Source organism: Parus major, chromosome 3 (assembly GCF_001522545.3).
Source record: "Parus major isolate Abel chromosome 3, Parus_major1.1, whole genome shotgun sequence".
In the NCBI taxonomy this organism is placed as follows: Eukaryota; Metazoa; Chordata; class Aves; order Passeriformes; family Paridae; genus Parus; species Parus major.
The window spans coordinates 77968130-77987732 of record NC_031770.1 but is presented as its reverse complement, the minus strand read 5'-3'; the positions used below and the strand labels follow the sequence as shown (position 1 = coordinate 77987732).

Sequence of the window (19603 nt, the reverse complement as noted above, 5' to 3'; positions counted from 1 at the left end):
GCCAGCTGGCTTACATTATAGTATGAATAATTGCTTCCATACAGCAGAGGTTTCCTTTCCTCCTCTATTCAGTGTCATGGATTCTGGGCAAGTATTCCATACTCCCTTGCCTGCTCTTGGGCTCTATAGACATTAAGAGATTTTTTTTTTTTCCCCAAAGCTTTTTTTGGGATGTGCAGTAGAGGCCAGATGGATGTAGCTTAAAATCTGGACCCTTGGGCTAAGTTCATAAATTCCTCTAATTCTGTTCCTACCCTTGTTTTCTTTGAGGCTGTTAGGAGTTTTCCAGATACTTCTGGTCTTACTCCTCCTGATGAAAGACAGTTCTTCCTATACTGACATTGATATGAGCATTTCCTTAGAATTTGAATTGTCCAGGGGCAGATTACTTGCAGTTATTTCTGCTGCTACAGAGAAAATTTTCTTCATACTGCTGCTGGTGTATCTATGATACCTTTCCTACTGAGTTTTGAATCAAAATCCTTTTATCCTACTGTTGGCAAACATGGAGCTGATGTTTGTTCTTACACATAAAATAGTGTGATAATTTAGGTTGGTAGGGGCCTTAGAAAGTTTCTAGTCAGAACTCCTCAAAGCAGCATCATCTGTGAGGTCAGACCAGGTAGGTGAGGGCTTTAGCTGGTCAGGATTTCATTTCTTGCTTGTTTTCAAACCCTAGTGTAGCAAACCTGATCCCTGGCAGAGTATGTGAGAAGCATGTGGCTTGCTGATCGGGGCTTTTGTTTTAGGGGTTCTGGTGGTGTGCTTAGGGAGCCTAGCAGGACATTCTCCAAAAGTTTTGCCAGGGCACTGCTGCCTGGTGATTTGTTGACAGGCCTTGTGCTTGTGCTGGTATTTTCCTGGTTCTCTACTGTCTGCCTGAAGTGTTCAGAATAGGATTTGCCCTCCAAGGCACTTTGTTGTAGAGCACTTCTGGCCTTTGTATGTCCATCATAAACTATGCTATGGTTGTGGCACCATCTGTCATCTGGTAATGACATTCTTTCATGCTTCTCACATCTGGGAAGCTGACAAAAGTGTGGCAGGAACTGCCCTTTGTTTTTGGAGGATGAATTTTGGACTTTTTTTTGTTTCAGTATTGGAGTATATCCCAGTTTTGATCCCTGCTGTCAGAAGTGGCGTTGCAAATGTTCGTATGATAAATCTTATCAAGGACTTACAGAAACATTGTTCCCCTTTGAGGCAAGAATTTGTTCTACCAGGATCTGGGCTAGAAATAAAAAGGCAAAGTGCAGGGCTAAAATACAGTACTTTTTGCTCTAATATGAAGATAATGGTTCTCAGACCACATAACACATAAACCTGGTGTTGTGGCAGTAATTGAGCTTCGAGTTCATGTGACTTTTCCAGAGTGTGAGTGCCATGTAACTAAGTGCCTCAGTTACTTGAGATGCAGAGCAGCCTGGTGAACTTTCTGGAACATTACCAAAACAATGCTAGTAACAAAGTTGTTTTGACAAGAAAAGATTGATGTATTTTAAGAAAGCTAGGTAAATGTGTAATGCTATGGCAGACTGAATTCCATTGTCACAAGTGCACAATGGAAGAAATATATACTGTAATCATGCAGAGTAAGACATGACGTTCTTGTTAGGTTGTTTTGCTTAGCAGAAACAATAGTGATTACAGGAAGCTTAGGGTTTGATGGAATCTGAAACAGAAGCTCAAAGGATTGTTAAAGGATCTGTGGTAATACAGGAGTTGTTACAATGGTGTTAAAATGCTGATGGTGTAAATTCTTTCAAAAATGTCATGTTATAATTTGTTCTGAGTTGCATAGAATTTATCAGGTGGGAGTCGAGAGCTTCACAATCAACATCAGAAAGGCCAGAAGAATATTCTTCAATAAGTGGAGGATGAAAAGACTAAAATTACTTTGTGTATAGTTTTATCAGTTGTTTAGGAAACTAACAGAAGCTGTTCTGTATTATGGAAATGGAGTTCAGATTATTGAGCAGGCATCATGCTCAATCACCTGGAGGAGATGTGACCGTCACTCTTTGAGAGTGGCCTCTTCAATGCTGCCAGAAACGGCCTTTGCCACTTTGCTTAAAATTAAATTCACAGCTGTGTGTGTCATTTTTTGTTGCTAATAAATCTTGGTGATGATTTTGTTCGGAACAAGGGTGTAATTTTGTTTCTAACATGTGTTCTAGAGTATATATTGATATCCTAAACTTCAGCGTAGGAGGTTTTTTTGTCTGTTCTAGAAGAAGGCATATCTTGGTTTATGCACAGATTTTCAAAGGCACACATAAAAAAGATAAATACAAAATGTTGCTGACGTATATTTACCTTTAAAGATTTTTTCTCCCTCTGCTTTCTCTCACCTTTTAATTTGTTCCTGCTTATTCAAATTGTTGTGTGAAAATCATCCTGAGGGTCAAAAGACAGTGTAGCACACATGGGAGTCATGTGGTTTAGTATTTTTTCCTGTAAACATATTTAATGATTTCCTTTATTACTATTTTTACTTCTTTTATCCTGAATTAGATTTGGAGGAGCAGAATATTTACTCTTCTTTAGATCTCTCAGAAAAATGTTTACCACTGTTTTGTAAGGTGAGAGGGAAGAATAGGAATTTCCATGAACATTGTTCCAGAAACTAATTATATTGGGTTTTCTTGCCTGTCACTGAGGCTTTCTCAGTATGTTGGTTTTTTCTCCTTTAAAGCCTGTGCTGTGAAAACACAGTTAAGGTCACTTGCTTTTCAAATTATTCTTGGGGCACTTGGCCAGAAGTTCTAAGATGGGAGATGTCTCTGTTTGCCGCACAATAAATTAGTGTGGTTTATAGATCACATTTAAAATCCTGGAGTTTTAAGGGTTAAGGGTTATGCAGGAAAGGAGTAGAAAAAGGAAGATGCAGTGGTGTTTTCACATTTTTATAGATAATTCTCTCTGTGTATGTTTGCAGCAAATACAGGAAGACATGAATAAGCAGTTGCTTGATAATCTGGTGAATTTTTTGAGCCGGTCTCATTCTGACTTTCAAGAGAAGACAACAGAATGGACTTCCAGGATGAAGTTCAGAGAAATTCCTACTGCAGCTCTTGTCTTGGGTAATTTTTCTAAAGATATGTTTTGTAATGTACATCTGATCTGATCTTGTACATGTGATTAAAACTCACAGACACATTAAGAAGATGTGTCTTTTTGACACACAAATGTACTGAGCCCCAGCAATTCATGTGAGCAACATCGGCTTGTCATCACACATGTCAGCAGAAGAGGCTGGGTGGGGAGAAAGAAGTCAGATAAAACCTCCTTCCCCTTTTGTCTATGTTGCTTAATAGTCCAGTAAATCAACAACTCCCCTACAGGTATCTCTTAAGCAGCTGGTAGCGATTTGAGGTGTTAACAAAGACAGTAAATGCTAAGTAGTTCATAGTGAATTCAGACTGAGTTTCGTAGCAATTTACAGTAATTTTCCTCTTTACATGAGCCATGAGAGGATCCAGGTATGGATACAGCATTCTTCATCTAGAGAAGGTGAATTTAACTTCTTGTCTGCAGGCCTTACATGGCTGTGGGCAGCTTCTGAAGGATGTTAGAAAACAAGTCCTGCTTCTTGCAGGTTTGCACTCTTAAGAAAACTTTTTTTAAAAAACCCCTCCAAGCTATATGATGAACGGTATTCACAGTGACTCCCTGTTTCTTTTAATCAGGGACTGTCAACATATATGTCTAATCTTGTGTTAGTTTTTCATTTTTCCTCACAGCTAATGTAATACTTTTCATTCTTTCCTTAAATATTCGAGGTATCTTTTTTTTGTCTACTGTTCAGTTTATTGTCCAATCATTGTGCTCACGAGTCACGGGGAAAATGGCCTTTTGTCCTTTTTTTTTTTTCCTAGGTGTAAATGTCACAGATCATGACTTGACTTTCAGAGGTCTCTCAGATGTCCTTCAGGATAACATTACGCCTTATGTAGCCTTGCTGGAAGCCAAAGATTGCCCAGGTAAATGCTACAATACTATAGCTGCTCCTTTTGAATAAGATACCAGTTAATGTAGCTTTGCCCCTAAATGTAAAAGTAATGGACAGAGGGATCTTGAAGACTTTCCAAAGACTTGCTCAAACCTATGTCACCAGAGCAGTCATACCTACTGTGTTTTGAGAGGTATCCAGTTTAAAACAGTGAAGATTGAAATGCTACTTAGCTGTAGCATAACAGTTAAGAACATGCTGCTTAGTGTATTGCATGTTAATGTTTAGGTTGGTTTTCTTCTTGTTTAATTGGACAGTGGATGATGCATTCCACTTTTTAAATGCTTACAGTCACGTTATTTAGTGAGAGAATGGGTAGAATAAAATTGTTCCATCCTCCTTGCTCCTTTTTTATTTTTTAAGTAAAAAGATTAAAATCACATATGGCAACATCCTCAGTTCTGTGGAGTGGCTGCTTTACTTATTTCTAGGTCACTCTTAAAAGCATATGGCTGGAGCTCAGATAAAGATGGAGGACCACCAACATCTTAACCTTGGTTGTTGCCATCTAGGCAAATTGCATGAACAGCATTCATATCATTAATGCTTTCAGGAGCATGAGATGTGCATTCTGAAGAGAAAAGGAGAATAATTAGAAATGTGGAAAACAATGAGTAATAACTTTAGGGGATAGTTTTTTATAGTATAAAAGAAGGAGAAAATAACACAGAGAAGTGTTGTCAGATAACCAAGTGTCTACCACGTTTTTTAAAATGTTTTGTGAAGGCATAAAAAATCTGATGCAGAAGCTGATGGGGCAGCTGATGAACTGTGATATAGATGTGGACTCACTGGAAGATGAGGACTGTGTGCAGGTTTCACAGAATAAAATACGTTGTTCAATGCCTTCTCTTATCAGCTGGTATGAGAGTGTAACAAAGGTATGTTGTTGGCATTTTTTTATCTCCGGTTTATGAAAATGCCTGACCTTTAGATGTGTTTAAAAGAGAAATTTAATAACTCAACTTTCTGTGAGAAAATGCCAGAGGTTAATTTTTAACGTTATACTAAAAAATAACATGATATTGAGGTGATTTGAATATAATATGTGACAGAGCAAATGTGGTGTTAGTTGCTGATGATGTATGGATGTTAGAAATCTGAAACACAAGCAAGAAGTACTGTTTTATCACATGTTTAATTTGGAACTGGAAGCTTAAAATGCAGTATAAGCTTCATGCCAGATGCTTTTCTCCCAGGACTGCTGAGATATTTTGTTTATTAAAACAAAACTTTACAGAAGAACAGCCATCCAGGGCAAAGGTACTGTATTAGTGCTAATGAGCCATGATATCATCTGCAGCCCACACTACTTTGGCAAGAAGTAAAGAAATTACTTTCAAAATGCTTTTGTATCTTTGTGCTTGCTAAACCTATTGAAATTTTAAGTTTTGTTTCTGTCATGAATACAAGTTACAACTGATTTTCTGATTACTTCATCAGAGCAGTGTGATAAACCAAAGTGTACTAAGTGCATGCACTTTTTATTACTTGGTAAAGATACAGAAAATAAGCAGTCTCTGTGTACACAATTCAAATCTTCTCCCTCATTCCCAACAAAACTCCACCAGTTCTGTCTTTCAGAGCTATTCTTGTCATTGTTGTACTGTGTGCTTAAAATCTGTTTATTCTTTGTACTTCATGCTGTGCCAAACAGACAGGAGAAAAACGGCAGTTTTAGGTGCTAATAATAAATACAGCTGACAAAAAGTCAGTCTTGTCACTTTCAAGTATCATAATATCATAGATGTGATTCAGTCTTTTTTATTTTGCTGGTTTCTATGTATTAATGTTTAATTGATGGTTTTAAAGAAAACAGATTCTGAAACTCCAAGCAAAAAAAGAAATTCCTCCTCTAGACACCGGCAGTCTCCTCCAGTTGTAGTCATATTCAAAGACATGGAAAGTTTCACCACAAAAGTTCTGCAAGACTTCATAGTCATCAGCAGGTAATGTGACTTGAACCTTAGTTCTTCTAGTCCTTTACCCATTTTTTATTTGCAGCTGTTTTGAAATGTAACAGTGGAGCCAGTGAAGCCTTGGAATCAAATATTGGAGGAGCTTCTTTGAAGCAGTGTTTGAATGAAAACGTACTTGCTAGATTTTAGGGGTAAATTATGCTAAAGCTAAAATTGAGACTGTGAACCAGAGTGCCTAAGGGCCAGGTTGAGATAAGGGGTGGATGATTTTCTTCACATAGTAGGATTTACTGGTACTACTTTTTACAGAATTTGTCAATGTGAAACTAAATTTTTAAGATGTCTAGATCTTTTAAAATTGTTTGCAGAATGCATTTTTTTGTGTGACTAGGGATGTAATGCTGCTGCCTAAAGGTCCCTAACTTACTAACAGAGGTGTATGTGAAACTTCTTCAGCTGGCCAGGATCTGTGATCAGCAGCTGACTACTCAGGTAGTGCCTGGTTGGAGCTGCTAGAATTGGGGCTGCAAGTGTGTGCACCTGATGTTACTTCAAAACAAGGCCAAGGCAATTCACTTGCTCTGCTACCAGCAAGAAATTGTATAGCTTGTGTTATTATCTTTATCTCAGTCTTAAACATGTTTAATAATAAAGGTGAAGTGGGTAAATGTGAGAGGTTCCTCTGATTTGTCAATCACAAATTCTAATTCCTTTCTAAGATTCTCTAAGGTTATCAACAGTGTACAGTAATGTATGATGTTTCTTGGGTTTATGTTTATCTTCAGCAATTTCTTTTGAGGAGCTACAGAAACTAAGTAATTGGGTGATAACAATGGAAGTCCAAAGTCAGAAAGTTGCTGTTGTGAAAACAAAGGAATAAATTGACAACTTTAACCTAGAAGCTGTTTAAGATAGCATATTTTGCACCTCCTTGAAGTTAATAAAAATGGAAAATAATGATGACATGATACTGAAAACACTGTATTTTGTATAAATTGAATGCTGTCCTCAAGGGATACACATTCAGTCCTGATTTTCAGTTCTAAGGTAAATACTAAAAAATTATCTGAAGAGGAAGATTAATCTGGAGAAGTTTGAATTTTTTTTTAAGTGCGATTAGAACACACTTAACAAAAGAGACGTTTCATACTTATTCTGAATTTATTAAATGGTGTAAATCTTGTAAATTTTCTTGGCTGTTGCTTACTGAGTGTATCTTCTTATTTTTTCTCTGTATCTTTGAAAAAATCCTATTTTAAGGCTCAATTCTCTGAGTATAACTTTTTGAGAAGGTAGGATCAACAGAAGACAAACTGAAATTCAGATGCTTTTTGTGCCACTTTCTGAAATTTGAATCCAAAAATGGAATTTCATTTTCTTAATCTACTTTAGGGCTTAAATAGCATCCTTTCTTTTTAATTTTATTCCATACCAATTCCTCTTTTGGTTTACCTGCAGGAAATCTTTTAATTTACCCCTTTCTGCATTTAAACTCAGTGCTGTAGTAGCAACATAGTGCATTTGTTACAAGCTTCTATAATGTAACTATTATTTTTTAATTATTTCATTTTTTCCCCTTTCCCCATTATCCAGTCAGCACATCCATGAATTACCTCTGGTGCTGATTTTTGGAATTGCTACATCACCAATGATTATCCACAGACTACTTCCTCACTCGGTTTCCTCTCTGCTCTGCATAGAGCTTTTCCAGTCCCTTTCCTGTAAGGAGCACCTGTCTACTATAATTGACAAGGTAATTCCCTTTTTAAATAGAAATGAGGAGTGTGTGTGTTGAAGCCCAGTTTACATGTGTGGCCTTTAAAGGCAGGTTTGACTGAAGATTTTGAAAAGGACTGTGTTCCTGAAAGCTGTGGATTTTAGATATTTCTGCTTGCAGCTGCAGAGTAGTGCAATACTGAGAGCTCCCTTCTCATAGTGAGAGACACACACCTGCTTTCATCTTTCATTTGTATTCCCTTGTGCAATTACACTCTGACATTCACACTTCTTCATTAAAGTCAAGCTGTGATTTCAGTTTTACTTTGTTCCAGAAAAAAATAGCTTTGAAACTTAAATTCCAAAAAATAAAGTTGAGCCTGAGTTTTGCCACCTGTCAGACATTAGCTGAGTTATCCGTATATTCAAGCCATACAAATGTTGTGCCTGTGGATTCTTGGTAGACCACAGGATTTCCAAAATCTCTTTTTCACGTGCTGAAAGTAGGGGTATAATTGTTTATTACAGCAGTCTCTGTTCTATTTGTAATTTTACAAAAATAGCATTGCAAAACGTAACTTAAAATGTTGTATTAGTGAAAGATACTTACGAAAATGTGGTAAAATGATAAAAAAAAATCAGTCTTTGCACGGATATTTTAGTAGAAACAGTTTTTAGAAGTTGGCAGTGTATTTAGTATCAGTGGAATATTAACACATACTGAGAGTTGTATCAACTTGCATATACAAGTTTTACTGATTTCAATTCAGGAGAAAATTTCTGCTATGGCTACATTTTTTTTCTGTTTCCCTTTTAGCTTCTTCTGACATCCCGCTTTCCCTTTAAACTGGGAGAAAAAGTTCTGCAAGTTCTCATCAACATATTCCTGTACCATGATTTTTCTGTCCAGAATTTCATCAAAGGATTTCAGGTAAGGCAGTGGTAACAAGAATTCAAACTACGACTATGAAAAGAAAGGGTAATTAGGCACTGAAAAATTTCTTAGGTCCTAATATTGCTGAATTACATGAAAAAATATTGTTTGGAAACAGTTTGGATCTGTGAACAGATGGATATTTTAAAATCTTGACTGATAAGGGTTTAAGAGCAAACTTGTTGGACCTGTATGAAGAAGCAAATAAAAGCTTACTCTGCCACAAAACCCACGATATTTTAAGGTTGTATTTAAAAGGGTGGCCTGGCTTAGTGGGCAGAATGAGCTATATTTTGCTATAGATTAATTTGTAGCTTTCTTACACCCCTGGCAGAACTCCCCAGTTCTGATCATCTGTACCAGCTCCTTGGGCTCTGGTTTGTCTTGGTGTGAGTAGGGTACAGCAGTGTCTCTTCCCCACTTGAACTCCTCTGGCACAATTTCTGGATGCACACCTCCTGCCTTTTCAGGGAAATAGGAGCTTGCAGGGTCACTGACTTGGTGCCTCAGGGGAGGTAGTACCTGTGGTCTAAGCAGTTGTGTAGCAATGTGGGAGTTACATTTACCCTCTCTAAGGAGACCAAGTGGGACAGCTCAGAGGGTTTACAAAAAGAGTCTCTGCAGAGCATGTTAAGTTTTTATTGTCTTATGTAGTTCTTCATATCTAGATGTATTTCTGTGTCTAGGTCTCCTTGTAGTTTTTGTGGATTGCAGGCAAGAGTTCTCTGAAGAATTTGTAGCCCCTGTCATCTGTTTTAATGCAGGATTGTGAAAGGGTTTCTTTTTTGCCTAGTTCCATGTATGAACCTGCTAGTAAAATATGCCCTTTTAATGTAATATATATTTAGAATTCCTCTGATTTTTTGATACGTAAGATTCAATGATTACATGTGGCCAGGAGAAGTATCCTGGCCATAGTACCTTTTCCTGAAGAATTTGTGGGCTTTCACAGGTTTCAGCTCCTCTTAATTGAAAAAGTCATCAAAATTTAGTACTTCTCCATTAGCCTGACACGCAAATACAAGTTTCAGACCTGACAGTGTATGGCTGCATGCTTGTGTATTAGATGTATTCAGGGATGAAGCAATTTCAGATCAGATTTTCAAAGTGATAAATAAGAGATCACCATCATGTCATATCTAGGTGTGGTGTTACAATAGGGGGGGAAAGCTGAGGTACTGAAAAGGAATAGCACATACTGCAAAGGTAATTATAGGACTGTGTACAACTGTATAATCAATGTCCTGTAGTGTCTTATGGAGTATCTATGAACTGTAATGAATTTTTTTAAAGGAGTATTGTTAATTCCATTGTACTATATGCAATGTAGTAGTAAGAAAGCATTAAAAGGTAGATGCAGCAGGGAGATTGAATTTTATTAACATCCCTGGTTCTTGGTTTGTTTTCAGCTCTGTATTGTGGAGCACTTCTATTCCCAGCCTCTCAGTGTACTGTGTTGCCACCTGGTAGATATTAAGAAGAGAGTTTATTCTTTATCACATGATCAGTGTGAAAACATTCGGAGACTGCCCTCTTTTAGAAGGTAAACGTAGAAATAGATTTTTTTTTGACAATCACGTATTGAGTCAGCTTTAAAGAAGATTAAAAGAATCTGTAGATGTAGTTCTGTGAACATTGTAGCTCATTTGCACTCATTTCTATAGCAAAGATAAATCAAACAGAGGACATTTCTAAATAATTTCAGGAAGCCTTAATGCTCTAGTCTAGAGAGTACAGCTTCTGTGATGTGTAATCACTTGAATTTACTTTTTCTGCTCATTCTTAATACAGAAACAAGTTATTCTGACAAATAACCATAAATCACTTTTGAACTTGTTAAGCTGATTTGAAGCACAATCTCTAGGGTTTTGAAATGGCCTTTTAACTTGTTGGGTTAGACTGTCCTTTTTGAATCTTTCCAAAGAAAGATACATATTTCTTATAGCAGTATAAGCATTTTAAATGTTTTTAGTCCTAGAATCTTCCTTTACATTATGATTTTATGCTGTTTTTCTTTTTGTGCCATAAGGTATGTGGAAAAGCAGGAGTCAGGAAAACAGATTGAACTGCTGACAAATGACAGCTTCTTAAAGGTAAAATTTTAAGAATGTCTTTGGAGAGCAGAAATAACTTGTCCAACTTTGTGGAACATAATAAAATACAAGACTAAGATGTATAGTTCTGTATAACATCTTTCATACAGAACATACCGTGTTTTGTGACCAGGAATGAGGAATTAGGATTGGCAAGTCAAAATTCCAAATCTCTAGGGTTGCCAGGTCAGCCTTCATATGAAGCTGCACAACTTTCTTCCATCAACTTTTTCTATGTCTAGAAACAGAACTGCTTTAAATGAAGGATACAAGGTTTATTTATGGCCAGCTCTTTTCATGCTTACTCAGACTGACTTTCTTGGAAGGTCAGTTAAGTGTTTGAAGAGTTTGTAAGTAATCTTGGAGGTGATTTCATAAGCTCTTAATCCTTCATAGCCTCTGCATAGTTTCTGATTGAACTCAGTAGGGCAGAGTTTGTGTCCCAAGGCACACATTCACACTAGACCTCATACAGGATTAAAACTAATTTGTTATATGTTTATCTGAAGCTTTGCCAACTGATTCAAGTCAGACTACTACTATTGTGAGCCCTTTAGGAATTCACCAACAAAAATCTGTTGGTTATTTTCACCATCTGAGCCACTCCCAGTAGAAGCATTGCTGAAGGTAAAGGGTTTTTCCTGACTCTTGATTTCAAGTATTTCTAACCTATCAGGCAAGTGATACTTGCCTGGCGTGTAAGGCTTTTTCAAGTGTGAAAAACAATGGTAATGATTGGAGGGGAGGCTAGGAGCAGGCAACATTGCAAGTACAATTACAGTATTCAAGATGAGATAATGATTTTGCGTCATTTTATGATCCATTATCTAGATTGGCAAAAATAATTTCAACTACTGTTCCCTTGCCCTTTTTTCATACCTGCTTTGAAAGTTGAATACTCATCAGCTTAAACTTTATATGTTTTCAACCTTACATGTTTAATAATACACCCCTTATTTCACAAGCCTCACCTTTTAACTTTGGGAAGGAAGCTGGAATTCTCATTAGGTGCATATGATGCTTCTCACAGATTTTAATTGAAGACACTTATTCTAATCTCCACAATTGAGGTGGGACCATTACTGCCTTGCCAAGGTGGCAGAGTATTCTGCCTGGGAAAAAAGGTCCTACTGCTGCATTAATGAGGTGCTATTTATTTTGATGTTATGCTAATCTACAGTGTCATGCTCTGCTTTGGAAACATTTTCAAAGTTACTATAGTAATATTTCAGATGAACTTGGTGTTTCAGCACCAGCTCACTTTAGTCTTCCAGTTTAGCCCCTAAACCTTCAGGACACTTTATCAGCTTCATTTATGTTCTGTGTTGTTACCAATTTTTTTAGTAACTATGGAGTTTCACCTTAAACAATCTTAAAACAATCAGTTTTAAAAGCAGTTTTACATTGCAATTTTTAAGAAATCTGTCTGAAAGGTTTCTTGGCAAATTTAATTTGGTAAATGTGGCATTCTATGTCTTATCTCTGTTCTGGAAATGATATTGCATAGTCTTGTAAAGACATTTTCAAAGTCTTCTGAAATGGATTATGTCTTTTCACATTGTTTGGCAAAATACATTGCTATTTACTTATATTAACTGTATCTGTCTTGAGATAGTTTTCTTCCCAAGATGAGGGAAATATAGATGTGTTAATGCTTGGGGTTTGGGGAAATAAGGTTGATAAAGCAGCATTAGAGAGAGCTTGTTTTCTTTTCTTAGCTTATTTTGTGGTGGGGATAATTTTTTTCTAAATGATCGTACTTAAAATACAAACTTGGGAATGTCTACCCTAAGGTTTTAGATGTTGCCTTAACAGTGTTATATCAATGACTCTTAAATTTCCATATATAAAAGTCTATGGGGAGAAAGACCATTAATGCTTTTAATAATTTAGAACTTTTTTTTAACATCAGAAAGCTCTCTGTAGCACTGTCTTTGTTAATTTCAGTTTTTGCAGTATGATACCTTTTCTTTCCGTACACCTGTACTTCCTTATATTGCCTGTAGACAAGGTTTTGCCTTTCTTTTATCTTTGATACCCTTTGTTTCAGTTCAACTCTAAAAACTTCAGTGGCTTATTTTGTTTTTCTCTTTCTGTTTGGAATAGTTTGCTCAGAGTTAGGCAGAAGGGCAGTAAAATAGGTAGAGGATCCCGTGGGTTTTCCTCTTTATTTTTGACTGAAAACAGAGGAGAGAAGATCTGTTGATTCACAGACTTAAATGTAATGACCACAAAGACTAAATGACTTTAGTACAGGTACCAGAATATTTGCGTGTGGCTTTCCAAAGTGTTAATATATGCTTCCATGGCAGGCCAGTGATAATGTGGTCCATCCAGAATATTCAATAGCAGCAGTCAATGATTTCTTTTTCTTAAATGTCAGTTTTTATTTCTGCAGTTCTCAACACATGAATAAGCAAAAGTCAAATTAAAAACACACAGGAGCAGTAACTGGATATTTTTTTTTTGTTTTCTGTGAACTGGTCTTTTAATGTGCATATAACTAACAAAAACAACAACCACCCACAATATAAGATATATAGTTTTGAATTTGTAGTATAAAAATGCAAGTTTTTGACTTAAAGTAGCTATGTAATTTCTCGTTGCATTCTAAAGGAACAGTGTATACTCCCATTGTTGTGAGATGACATTTCAAATCTAAAGGCCTAAATAATAGCTGAAAACTTTAGGATATTGATGGGAGTCAATAGCAAATCTCTACTGACCTGGGGGAATAAAGTAAAGGTAACAATATGTAATGGGAATACAGTGAACTGTTGAAATACAATTCATTTGCTTAGTGGTCTCAATTTAAGAATGGTGATTTGAATCATAGCACACTACCTTATCAAAACTTCAGTCATTTTAAGTGCTTTATGGGAATTCTAAATGGATGTCAAAATTACTTTTTAAATTTTTCTATCACTGTAGGAAGAAACAGAGAAGTTGCTGAAGGACTTGCATGTTTACCATGAAAATTATGTTTCAATTCTGAGATGTCTTCATGTTTTCACATCTTCTCTTCCAAAGTATCCTTTGGGCAAGCAGGTGATGTATTGTTATATGTGGGTCTTGTTGAGTTGTTGTTGTTGTGGTTTTGGTTAAGTATGACATCTAAATAAATATTTATTCATTATTTACTAATGTGCTATTTTGGCTTCTGCTTCTTAAAATGGAAGGAGATGCTGCCTTGCTATGGGTGGAGGATGAGAGTATGGGGTTTCTTTACTGGCATGGATGATCCCCTTGTCAGTCAACAGGAAGGAGTTTCCAGGAGGAGGCAGGTGCACGGATCAGCAAAAGAATCCACACATTGACTTTGCCACATCTGAGATTATCTGTATGCATTGCAGACAATGTACACTCTTCTACCACCTATTAGATCACTAGTCAGATGAAGAGACTGAGTTTTTAGCAACCTTCTGTACAGAAAAAAGCAACAGTAGGAGGAACAGTGATCATTTGTCTTAATAGTCCTATTGCTCTCATGTCATTTAATTCATCTTCTCATGCTAAGCGATTTCCTCCAGTAGAAGAGCAATTATACGTTCTGTGCATGTGCACTTGTCTCAGTTCTCATTGTATTCCATACTGTTACTAGAATCTGTCACTGACTACAAAAGCAGCATGAACTGTCCCACTGTTTGAGAATTAAAGGATGTTTTAGCTGGAGCATTTCATTGGAATTCCTTTCTGTTCACTGCAGTTTATCTTCACCTGAATGTTAGTTGTTTGGAACCTGGTGCAGAGCTGCAGTCTCCAGCAGAAGCTTAGTTCTAGAAGATACTAAGTCTTCTCATTCCTTTTGCAATTATTCTGCATCTTTGGAAAACTGGCTCTAAAGGAATTGCATATTGATTTGAACAGCTTGTTGTAAGATTTCCACATTACTTTGTAAAACACTTTATCCTTTCTTCACCTTCTGCATAACAGATCAGGGAGTTGCACTGTGCTTGTTTGGAAAACCAAGTGTGGGAGACAAACGAGTATGAGTCATCTCTTCAACTAGCAAGGTGATTTTTTTTTTTCCCCATTTTGTTTTAATACCACCGTACACATGGAAAATATCAGTCATCAGTTATTCTGGAACTTAAAGCTGAGGCTATTACCTGTTCACAGCTAGTTTTAGGGTTGTTTTCAAGTGTAATTGGCTGCTGTTTTCAGTTTGTTTTCCTCCTGATTTCTGTGAAATTCAGCTAGGTTCTAGTATCTCATATTGCCTGAGAAATTTTGCTGAAACCACTGAGATTATGTTGTGTGAATGAGAATGAGTTGGGTTTTGTACTTTAAAGTATGATTGTGGTAGATACTATCGATCAAATTATTAGTCTTAGTTGTCTTGAATTTTTAATGTCTTGTGAACATTAGAATCTGTTCCAAATGAACATTAGAATCTGTTCCAAATGAATACTAGCTGAGGCCTTTCTCTTTTATTTTATTGCTTTCTTCCTCTGGCTAATTTGCCTTCACAGTTTTTTCAGGGACTGAGTTAATTTTTTGTGCTACTGTGAGCACAGGACTTTAGGAGGGCCTGTACTTGTGTTGTCTGTCAGTGTTTAAAATGCTTAAGTCATCAAAGCCAGTTTTCTTGATAGGAAACCTTTCAGTTGCAGTGTTGCAGCTGCAGACTTTTAAATGTGTTTTAAACAGACATGTGGCAGTGTGTGTCTCCTGATGGTTGCACTCATTCATCTCGCTTTGTCGCACAAGGAGCCAGTGCGACCCCGTAACCATAACTGCCTCTTCTAGACCTCCTGATCTGCTCAGGTTTGATGTGTCTGACAGTAAAACTGCACAGAAAAACAGTATCTGTGCTGGGTGGAGGGTAGCTTTCTGGGCTGATACACACAGAAGGAAACACACCTGTCAAACTGTATCTTCACCATACTGAGTGAAACTTAAGCATAGCCACTTTTTTGTGTTTGTTACCCTCATCCCCTTTTAAGGATTACATGCTTGAGTTGTCATTTCTGCAGTCTTTCCTTTGTGTTCCTTCTCTGACTCTCCTGAATCTTGACAGCACTCGGTCTCCTCTCAGCTCTTGCCCACAAATGTGTCATTCTGCTTTCCACTACTGTCTGTCTGTAATCTCTTAATAACTGTTGGCCATTTTTCCCTCTCCTTTATCTTCTCCTGTGTTTAATTTGCTTTCATCCTATCTGAATTCATCTGTCTCTTTTCCTATCTCAAAGTTGATGCTGCCATCAGATTCTGGCTTTCTCCCCTTTTATTCTTATCTGTTCATCTCCTGTTGTTCTTCTGGTCCTGGCTCCCACTGTGGGAGCCTCTGATAGAAATACAGTGATCATGGTCACTGGTTTCATAGATGATGACTCTATGATTCTTTTTTTTTTCTATCCAGAAATTCATTTTCCTAACAAAACTTGTCCAACACAATCAAGTACTTGAAATTCTAGCTGTGATTATAGTTTCTTCAGCTTTTAACTTCTGTTTGCCTTTTTACAAATAATTCCCCTTGTCTCTGCTTTTTCTATATAGAATCTTGCTGTTATCTTTTAAAAGAAAATTATAAAATTGGTCTTTCTCCTTTTATTCACAATCAATTTTTTCCCCTTTTGCTCAGGTTTAAAAGTTGCTCACTCTTCCTCAATATGTCTGCCTTACTAGGAATCACATCACCTGTTGATATCCTTATGTTCATTCTTCCTCATCCTTTACTTCTTTTCAGTGTTTTTCTGGAATCCATCTATTTTCTTACTTTTATTTAGAAAGTGAAAAATAGAGAAGCTTTAGATCAGCTTGTTTCTCATTTTCTAACAAAGTATCTCTTTTGCCTTTCATGAATTATGTTTGGATGTAAGGTTTTAAGTTGCTGAAGTGTCTTTTGTGATTGGCTTCTCTACTTCAACCTGGACAGGCTTTTATCCCTTCTGCTAGAAGTGCTCTTCCCAAGGATGGTGTTTCAGGTAGTCTAACTTGAGCAATCTAGACAGTAGTTACTCTACCTGAGTTTTCCAGAGTCTAAAAGATATACCATGGGGTGACAGAGAGAATGTGCGAGCTTTAGTTCAATTTGCATTGATTCCGTCAGAAGAGAGACATCAAGAATATTGGAGAGTGTCTCACTTGATGGGTCATGTGGAGCTAACTGGCTGGGACATCTCATTATTGAGAGTCTGCCAGTTTATTCACCAGCCTTCACAGAAGTAAACGTGAACACCTTTTATTTCTGTCTTTAGCACACCTTTTATAGGGTTTTACAGGGTCTGTGGGCTAAGCAAGTTACGATTGGCTAATACACACAGGTTTGCATTCTTTCTCTTACACACAAGGATATTGTTTTGCTTTACTCTCTCTTCTGCAGGAAGGTTTCAAGGACTTTAGCCTTTAATATCACGACTTCTTTCAAAGACTGGTTTGTGCAGACAGGCCTTTACTAATATATAAAATATATCAACATCTCATCAGCCTTTTGGGTGGCAAAACTTCAAGGACTGTCGGCCCTATTGTCTTCTGACTAGATATTATACTCTGTTTTTTGTCTGCTAATTATGGATGGCTTTTCATCACATGCTGCTTTTCACAGTCCTGCCCTTCTGTGACCAGTCATTTTGGTGCTGACCAACCTGGTATCACTTCTTCAGGTGATTCCCTACTTTAGCTTTCAAAAGGAGGTTCTGTGGACTTCATTGTAGCTTCCTTTCTTCTCCTTCATAACTTGTCTGAATAATCAGTGATTAGATTTATTTACTGCCTTTTGGTAATCTGAGATCTTCTTTTCTAAGCCCGACTCCTCACCAAGTTAACATCTTAACCCCACTGATACCTGGCATACCAGGCAGTAATCTTAAACCTAAAAAGCTTGCACAGAATCCTTTACTTTTTTAATATGTGATAACTGTCTTCTTGCCTTTTCTTTGAGCCCTATAATCCCACTGTTGTTGTAAATAAGTTTTTCTAGAACTTGCAGTCTCCCTTTGAATAATACTATGAAAATAAATTTGTTTCCCATTCACAGATCTCCAGATTTGCTTTATCTTCTTTCCATATTGGGTGTTTAACTGCAGTGTTTTGTCTGGCTTGGAACAAGGCTATCTTGTTTACCCATTATATTATACAAGACACTTTCAAAATGTTTTGTGTGGTCAAGGTCACCCTTTCTGTTGTTAGCTCTTGACACTTTTCTATACAAAACAGGTGCATCTGAAGGCAATACCTGTAATTTTGCAAAAATTTAAAACCCTGAAGCAGATAAACTGAAGTTTTAAATTTTAACCTTTAAAAGCATTTAGTATCAATTGCCAGTTAGAAACTAGAGCTCAAATTGCATTTGTCCCTCCATATAGCCACAGAGCTTCCCCAGCCTCTTCTGAATTCTTCTGTAAATTTCTTAGTCAGTTTTTAGGTAGCTGATACGGAAAACCCATTGCTTGAGACACTGACCACCAGCATTGCTTTGATATCTTTTAAATTAAGATTTTGAGACTGGGCAGTGCTCAGTGACATTTGGGAAAGGCCCTAATAACTAAATAGTAAGTGAATGCTGAGCTGGAGGTTGGGCTGGATAATCTCCAGAGATCCTTTCCAGCTTGAATAGTTCTGGGATTCTAGTGATGGTTAGATTTACAGCAATTATATACAGAAAAAAGCATAGAGATTTAATTTGAGAGTCATTCATTCTGAGTCACGTTCTTAGATTAGTTTTGTGGATGAGTTTACACAGTGATTTTTAATTTTTTTTATTTAATTTCATTTATTGGTTTTGGGAATGAGTTCTGAACCATACCATGATTGCGTTTTGGATGTTGGGTTTGGTTTTTTGTTTTTTTTGTTTTGGTGTCTTACTCACAGTTTCAAAAATTGCAACTCCCATGTCCAACAAATGTTTTTAGATAATCAGGAAAATTATTGTTCTGAAGAAAATGTAAAGGTTTATCATCATCACCAAACATAATTGGTTTGTTTCTTTCTGTTAGTGACAGCAGGGAGAGAAATTGATGTTGCTGTAAGATTGAGTGCTTGAAATCTTGGAGATTGTTTCTTTTAAAAGGAGTTCTTCAGTTCTTTTGGAAAACTTTTTTCAACTAAGTACATGGAAAGCTGTTTCATCATTCTGCATTTCAACTTCAGCCAACAATTGTGTCTTTTAGGATGTTGAATAAGACTGATTTGGTAACCATGCTCCAACAATGTGTGGAAATTTTGGTGTCATCTTCTGGAAACGAGTTTGATAAGACAGTAAAACACTTGAAGGAGTTCTTGACCCAATTTCAGAATCTAGAAGGTGGGTGTGTACCATCATGTATTCCATTACAAATTATATAAAAGCTGTTTTGTAATCTGACCAATGAGTAATCTGATCATTTTCCCTGAGATAGCCTGTTATCGTATTAAACCATCATATTTGCAGGATTTTTTTAAAATACATGCACAGATTTAGGAAATGTTCATATTCTCTACTGGTATGTGGTTCATGTTTTTTTGTAATAAGGAAGAGTGATACAAGATAAGAAATTGGACAGATCAGCATACATTATCCCCTAAGTCTCTCATACATGTATTTTGAGCATTTTAGCAGATGTTCCAGTTGTTAAAAACAAACTGTTTTTAAACATAAATAGCAGCAGAGTTTCCTATGACGTGGTATTTAACCCAGATGTATGTAAGGTTCCTTCCCCTGCACCTTCAGAGCTAGGACTCCGAATGGCAGCTGTCAGCTCTGCTGGCAGGCTGTGACTCGTCAAGCCCCTAGATTTGATTGTCCATGGTAGAGGACACCTTTCCAAGTTTAGCAAGGCAAATGAGGAGCAGTTTTCTGTCTTTTAGAGGCAGGTTAACTGAAACTGCTGCATACTCTCTGAAATAGGAGTGTGATGTATTCCAGCATTCTTCTGGAATAAGAATGTCGTTGTGTGCCCTGAATTACGGAGCACTCCCCAAAGATTGGCTTTTGAAGATTAATTGGTTA

The 19603-nt window shown here is 36.9% G+C and overlaps 1 protein-coding gene across 4 annotated transcripts in view; it reads left to right on the top strand.

Moving 5' to 3' along the window:
• The window catches only part of ORC3 (origin recognition complex subunit 3), a 35535-nt gene that overhangs the window by 4949 nt on the left and 10983 nt on the right, over positions 1–19603 (top strand). For all 4 annotated transcript variants that reach the window (XM_015620760.3, XM_015620759.3, XM_015620761.3 and 1 more), the window contains 11 exons: positions 2939–3083; positions 3879–3983; positions 4739–4893; positions 5825–5961; positions 7525–7684; positions 8465–8578; positions 9991–10124; positions 10611–10674; positions 13606–13722; positions 14608–14687; positions 18786–18919. In XM_015620760.3, coding sequence (XP_015476246.1) covers positions 2939–3083; positions 3879–3983; positions 4739–4893; positions 5825–5961; positions 7525–7684; positions 8465–8578; positions 9991–10124; positions 10611–10674; positions 13606–13722; positions 14608–14687; positions 18786–18919 — 1345 coding nt within the window. The remainder of the gene's footprint in view (positions 1–2938; positions 3084–3878; positions 3984–4738; positions 4894–5824; positions 5962–7524; positions 7685–8464; positions 8579–9990; positions 10125–10610; positions 10675–13605; positions 13723–14607; positions 14688–18785; positions 18920–19603) is intronic.